Consider the following 7,775-nt stretch of genomic DNA (forward strand, 5'->3'; position numbering starts at 1 on the left):
ATTTAGATAAAATAAACCTACGGATGAACACCGTACCGGTGTGGCCATACTCCTCATTCCTACCGGTCTTACGGAGTAAGAAAGTTTGATTTTTATTCCCACAAAGTTAAATTTTTGTATTACAAATGTGAGATGATGACTCGAACTCGAGTTTCTGCCAATTGGCGAACATATGAGACCAATTGAGATTCAAACTCGGTCTCAAAAATTCACTTTTCAATAGTAAGATGTGTTTTGTGAGTGACTCATTGAATATAATAGAGATTTCATTTTTATTTTTAATTTTAAAAAAACAAACAATTGGTGTCATATATCGCTATTTCCACGTACATAGCATGTACATGGATAAACAGGGATCCGTCGATGCTTGTGCCCTGAAGCCAGATCGGACGGCCCGGATCATCACTGCAGGTCAAATCATTTGATCTGCAGTAAGATTCGGACCGTCCATACCCCACCCAGGCACTACCCGGGTGGGGTAGCATCGACAGATTCGATAAACAGGCCAGGAAGTGGATTAATTAATGTCGTGCTAGCTAGTTTTGGGAAAAGAATTTGGGTGATCGATGATACATATACATAGCGTGTTATATATTAAACGTCGAAAAATTACAAAATTATCTTTAATGTATTTTTGAAAGAGTTTTTTTAAAAATTGGGGCGATAATTTTATAATTTCAAGTGCACTGTGTAAACTAATATATAACTCGTCGTGTACATGTGACATTTTCCAAAAAAATTAGGTTAAAAAGGTTAACTTAGTTAAAATTTGCTTTTGGCCTTAATTGGCATAATTTCGGGAAGATTCTATCAACTTTAATTCCCTTTTACATTATGGAAATTTTTACAGTACTTAAAGCATTAGTTTAATGGAGACACTGTGGGAGTTTAATTTTCTGCGGTATTTGAAGCAGTAGTACTTTAATGGAGACTCTGGTTTTTTCATGGGAAAAATTTCTTTTTAATTCCCCCTCTTCTATGGTTTTTTTAATGCAATTTTATTTTGATATGTTGTCAAAATTAAGTCTTAACAAATAATACTATGTTTTTGTTTTTATTTTTAGCGATTTTGGTATTTTATTTTGCAATTTTTGACTTTTGTACGTACGTACGTGGGAGTGTGATTGGTTGGTTATATGACATTGAATATATATATGCGGTGTGGTAAAAAAAAAAAAAAAAGTAACTAAATTATTTAGTCTATATCATGTAATTTGGGTAATTAATTAGGGTGAAATCATGTTGGACCCAAAAATCAGATCCGAAAAAATGGTGACCATGAACTACAAATCAACAATCAAATGATCCAATTAATTTAGTCTATATCATGTAATAATTTATTAAGTCGATCAACAATTTTCATTTCAAGCCTAATTAGCAAATTTCATGCTTTTTTTTTCAGCTCGATCGCATGTGTACATGTTTCTCTACTCGATCAGCTTGTTATTTATCATGTGTTTTCTGTACCGTACGTATTTGTAGTTGATTCTCTTTGGTATCGGTCATAGATATTGAGAGGTCGTCGTAGTAAGAGATACAGATAGTATGTGCGTGTGTGTGTGTATATATATATATAAGAGTAAATATATATGAATATGCCATCTCAAAAAAAAAAAAAAAAAAGAGTAAATTAAATATGAATGTGCAATATCTGTAAATGATTTATTTAGTTCATTAGAATATTATGGAGTTGCGGATTACAAGAAGAATGATATTTCTTCATGTAATATTTCATCATACTCCATTGATACAAGTAGGTTTACAAACCATAACATTATTGAATATAAATTCTGAATCAAATCTCATTCACGTCTTCGTATCGCATGCACTTCATCACACTTGATTTTATATCCTGCATGCCAACAGAAAGAAATAGATCCAAAATATCACACATATTTAAATATTAATTGAAAAACCATGAGAAAAAATAAAATATATATATACGTCATGCATATATATATGATGATAACAATGCATGCATGTATCAAAACAAAGAAGCTAGCTAGCTAGAGTTTGCTGACTGACTTGTCACAGTCGACGTCGGCAGAAATGAGGATGTCCAACTCCACGCCGCACTTAGCCGGAAGACTCTGAGCCGCCGCATCCTTCAAGTCCGGGTATCTGCTGGCAGCAAGCTTTACACAGTTGCAGCAGGTCTTTTTGTCCGCGGGCGTCCCGGCCATCCCTTTAACGGATTTCACGCCATTACAACATGCCGGAGTAGGTTCGGCTTCATGTCCCCTGAGGTAGTCGATGCATGGCAGTAGAGCCACGTCGACTTCACCGCAAGTGACCACGGCGTGTCCAGGCTGCGCAAAGAATTGGACAACGGCGACAATGGCGATGATCACGGGTACAACGAAGCGGGAGTTCATTTTCTTGATGTTTGGATTATGAATGGGAGCTCTAATTTGTTTCTCTCTGTTTTTGCTCTTGTAGTTTGTGTTTTTGGATTGGTGATTGAATGTGTGATTGGATATATGGGGTTATTTATAGGGTTGGAGATTGTGTTATGAAACAAGCAATTGTTTGCGGCAGTTTGGGTGTTTTGGATTGTTGTTTGCTTTAAATAGAAAAGATGATGAACTCTCGAAACTGTTCTTATCACCTCCACATGACTTTTGCTTACTCCTTTAATTTAATTTGCTATATATACTCATTGGGCAGCTAGAAAAAGAAATATGTCAACTTGTCAATTCATTCAATTGCAACTTAATTAAATAGTTAAAAAATTTTGAATTGATTAATAATATATTATTATAATATGTGAAAGCTTACTCCTTTAGATTGCTATATACTAATTAGTCAGCTACAAAAGACATGCCAAATTGTTATCAATTAATATATAGTTCTACGGTTCATGAAAATCAACAAAAATTTTAGTCGAACATTAAATTAATATAATTGGTCAAGTAATAAACATATTTGTGCCCAAAATTATAATTGATGGTTTTTCAAAATATGTGTGTGTATATATATATATATATATATATATATATATATATATATATATATATATAGAGTTTTGCTATGCTGCCCATCTCCCGTGCCCACCTTCATGCCCACCTATGAGGTGACAATCATCCCATGAATGAGATGAATCATATACAAATGGCTCATCCAATGGATAAGTGCCACCTCATAGGTGGGCATGATGGTGGGCACGGGAGGTGGGCAGCATATAGAGTTTTGCTATGCTGCCCACCTCCATGCCCACCTATGAGGTGGCAATCATCCCATGAATGAGATGAATCATATACAAATGGTTCATCCAATGGATAAGTGTCACCTTATAGGTGGGCATGAAGGTGGGTACGGGAAATGGGCAGCATAGCAAAACTCTATTCATCCCATAAATGAGATGAATCATATACAAATGGTTCATCCAATAGATAAGTGTCACCTCATAAGTTTTGCTATGCTGCCCACCTCCCGTGCCCACCTCCATGCCCACCTATGAGGTGACAATCATCCCATGAATGAGATGAATCATATACAAATGGTTCATCCAATGGATAAGTGCCACCTCATAGGTGGACAAGAAGGTGGGCACGGGATAGAGTTTTGCTATGCTGCCCACCTCCCGTGCCCACCTCCATGCCCACCTATGAGGTGGCAATCATCCCATGAATGAGATGAATCATATACAAATGGTTCATCCAATGGATAAGTGTCACCTCATAGGTGGGCATGAAGGTGGGCACGGGAGGTGGGCAGCATAGCAAAACTATATAAATAGAGTTTTGTTATGCTGTCCACCTCCCGTGCCCACCTCCATGCCCACCTATGAGGTGGCAATCATCCCATGAATGAGATGAATCATATATATATATATTAGTTTTCAGCCCAACAAATTTCTGCTCACTTTATCTCTGGCCACTAAAACACGGTGGTGAGTTTTAGTTGTTTTTATTTTTTTTTATTTTTGCACCACTAAAAGCCACCGGAGTCGGGCATGAAGTGGAGAGGATATTGTTGGCCGGCAGCTGAAAACTTATATATAGTATAATATATATATATATATATATATATATATATATATATATAGTTCAAAATCTACGTTTTGGACCGTTTGGTTGGTGTGTGATATCGGGATGTTTTTTTAAAAAATAATATAAAAATTATAAAAAAAACAAATTTGAAAATTTTACAAAAAATATCACAATCCGGGACATGCTGTCCCAGATTCATGATATACTTTTCCATGTTGGCAGAGTCTCTGATGAATTCGGGACAATGGTTTGATTAAAAAATCGATTGGGTCAAGGTTTAGACCGAATTTTTTTTTAAAAAAAAAACGAATATGGTCGAAAACTAATGATTATATTTTGTTCTGAGTTGTTTAAAATTGGCATATCTATCATTTTATAAATATTTTGATTTTTGAAGTAAAATATATAAGATGGAATATCTTAAACCAATTTTTTATTAAATAAATAAATACAAGCAACTTTTTAATATTTACTTTTTCATGATATTATGGATATTTGATATAGTAAAATCTATCATTTATAGTTAAATTTATTTTAAATCAATGACTTTTTCTTATGTTCTTGGTCTTTTTAAACTAATATCATAAATGATAAAGTTTATAATTTAGACATATATTAGGTATATATTTAGATATAGTGTTTATAACTTTTTAGAGATTGCAAACAAACTATTATGGGCAGGTATCAAAAATTACAAAAATATTGAGAGATGATATAGTATAAAATTTATTTTTCATCTTTAAACTAGCGATAAAAAAACCGATTAAATATTTTATAATTAAAAATAATTTAATATTCTATCATCTCTTAATTTTATATTTTTTTATCGCTAAAATAATTTAAATATATATCTAATATATATGTGTAAATCATAAACTTTATCATTCATGGTATTAGTTAAAAAAGACTAAGAACATAAAACAAATCTATTGATTTAAAATAAATTTAACTGTAAATGAAAGATTTTACTATATCAGATATCCATAATATTACAAAAATATATTATATTTAAAAGTTGTGTGTATTTAATGAAAAAATTGGTTTAAGATAGCTCAACTTATATATTTTACTTCAAAAATCAAAATATTTATAAAATGATATATATATATATATATATATATATATATATCATGCATGCAATCTTGTGAAATTTAAAATATTTTCAGAAATATGTCAAAAATCGACTAATGTCGCGTTCATTTCTTCTCAACGTATGAATTTAAAAGTTTGGGTTCGAAACTACTCAAACAAAATGAGAATTTGAAAATAATTAGCCAAATACTTTAATTAATCGACATCAATCAATCATTCTGATTAAAATATTTGAAAACACTATATTGAAATTTGAACAGTTTGGACCAAATAAAACTGCCTTGTTTGATAATTATTTTAGAATATTAATAGTAATACAGTAATACTCATCGATCGAGATCACTTTTAGGAGGCACTATATATGGAAGGATTTGATATGTCTGACAGTGATCTAATATATATTGGGAATGATTCGAACAAAGGATTTGAAATCACATCAATGTTAGTTTTATTTCATAATTTAAGCTTTAATTTTGGGATTTTGAAAAAGCTCTAAATTTTTTTTTTATTTTGGTTTTTGATATCAAACGGGGTCTTAATTAATTTATGAACTAAATTATTATAAAGCATAAAGGGTGTTTTTGAATTAATCCACCCAATATACTAGCTAGCTAGTAATAACTCATGCACATTTTATATATATATATATATATATATATATATATAGATTTGATATAATGAGCACCCATGATGTGCACTTTTGTGTGCACCGCTGACGTGGCATCCTCTAATCCAATAGGTGAACGCCACATCAGCAGGTGCACACATAAGTGCACATGATAGGTGCTCACCATATCAAAACTATATATATATATATATATATATATATATATATATATGCATGTGAATTCATTCGTATATATAATATTTTTTGGTATTAAGTAATTTTTACGAAAAAAATTAAAGTTATATTAAAATTAAACGCTTTAAACATAATTTTATTCAAAAGATGACGCACGTAAAACTGAAGTCAGTTATAACTCATAGTTTATTTAATATATCTTTCAATCTACTCTCACTTTATAACCATCTCGGACTTGATTAATATCCCCAATTAATTCGATATGTAATGAGGAAAATTTATTCACCACAAGACAAACTCAAACGAAACTAAATGCAACCTTTTCTTCCTCTTTGATTTTGTTGATCTAAATATCTAATGTATAATATATAACTAGTGACCGTACACCAGCGTTGTGTGTGTTAACGTACGTAATAAATAAATATCATATATTGTTGCTGAAATTCTCAATGAGATATCAGTCATAGGAAGCTGGTGTGAATTGAAAAAAGACAAACACTCCTATGAGACGATCTCAACGGTCATTTCTTTGAGACGGGTCTCTTGCATGGGTTATTCATTAAAAAGTATTACATTTTATTCCAAAAGTATTACTTATTATTATAAATATGGGTAGGGTTAACCCGTCTCACGAATGAGACTGTCTCACAAGAATGTTACGCTTGAAAAAATTATGTAAACATGTATTTAACACAAATTGAATTGAGCAGGAATAAACTATTGGAATTGTGAAAAGGAGGTTAGTCGGAACATGATTGATTGGTTGAGAATTAGATAGCAAAATAACATTATTAAAATAGCCTTGAATATAGCATATATTTCACCATGTTATGTATACGAGGAATATATTTGGAAGTTCACATCAAATTACCAAATCCAGTTTCTCCGGCACCCTTGTGCATTATTAAATATCAATAGTGATAGATGAGAAAAAATAAATAATACTAATTTAATTTATCAATTTATTATTAATTCATACAAATTTAATGTTTATTTTCTGCTTTTTCGGTGGGGATTCATCCGGCGGCGGCTGCCGCCGTTTAGTCACCTTGATCGGCTTCTTGATTGCATCGCCGGAGCCGCCAATAAGGTGCGGAAAATTAAGCCTGGCTTGTGAGCCCCGCAACTTGTAAGCCGCTTGATCATAAGCCAATGCTGCATCCACCGCCGTCTCGTAAGTCCCCAGCCAGATCCTCCGCCCTTTCTTGGCTGGGTCTCTTATCTCCGCCGCAAACGTCCCCCACGGCCTACGCCTCACTCCCCGGAACCTCTCCCCTTCTTGCGACGATCGCCGTCCACGCGCCGCCCCCTTTTCTGCCGTCAGGCCTTCACATCTAAAGTACCCATAACACGGATTAATATTTGAGTTGTGATCCATGTTTAACATCAAGTCGCCGAAATCTCGTGCCCAAAAAGAGTCGTCTAAGTTTGGTTTAAAGCTTGAAAATTTGGTGGAAAAATCATCTGGAAAATCGGAATCATCCAGGAGATACTGCTGGATTGAATCAAGAATCATGGCATGATCATTTGTTGAAATGATTTCTGCAACCATTTTTTTAAAAAAAATCGAGATAGGGAATAATTATGGGGTTTTTTTTTATATCTTTTCTTGACTCCCCAATCTTCTGATATAACATTCGAAGGGTTTTCACATATTTATAGTGTTTGCATGCATAGACACCATGCACAAAAAATACAAAGTGAAAATAAAGACAACATATATATATATATAAATAATTTGGTATAACATTTGAATATTAATTATGCATTAATTCTAATATATATATATATGAATGAGGGAGAACACTTTTTTTTTTATCCAATGACGAGCTAATTTCATATTTTGTATCCACTCAATATGATATAATACCGTAAAATGTTGGTTTCTT

The 7,775-nt window shown here is 32.7% G+C and overlaps 2 protein-coding genes across 2 annotated transcripts; both read right to left on the minus strand.

Annotated features, from left to right (window-relative positions):
• Positions 1-2,006: 2,006 nt before the first annotated feature.
• LOC140860482 (non-specific lipid-transfer protein 1-like) lies at positions 2,007-2,375 on the minus strand. The gene has a single exon (XM_073263493.1). It carries the CDS (start codon positions 2,373-2,375, stop codon positions 2,007-2,009), a length of 369 nt encoding a protein of 122 aa, XP_073119594.1.
• A 4,484-nt stretch (positions 2,376-6,859) lies between these two features.
• Positions 6,860-7,438, minus strand: LOC140860483 (ethylene-responsive transcription factor ERF104-like). The gene has a single exon (XM_073263494.1). It carries the CDS (start codon positions 7,436-7,438, stop codon positions 6,860-6,862), a length of 579 nt encoding a protein of 192 aa, XP_073119595.1.
• Positions 7,439-7,775: the final 337 nt, after the last annotated feature.

This window comes from Henckelia pumila, chromosome 4 (assembly GCF_033568475.1).
Source record: "Henckelia pumila isolate YLH828 chromosome 4, ASM3356847v2, whole genome shotgun sequence".
Lineage (NCBI taxonomy): Eukaryota > Viridiplantae > Streptophyta > Magnoliopsida > Lamiales > Gesneriaceae > Henckelia > Henckelia pumila.

Bases quoted from the DNA above. Each gene is read 5' to 3' on its own strand.
- LOC140860483 (XM_073263494.1), bottom strand. From the start codon at position 7,438: ATGGTTGCAGAAATCATTTCAACAAATGATCATGCCATGATTCTTGAT.
- LOC140860482 (XM_073263493.1), bottom strand. From the start codon at position 2,375: ATGAACTCCCGCTTCGTTGTACCCGTGATCATCGCCATTGTCGCCGTT.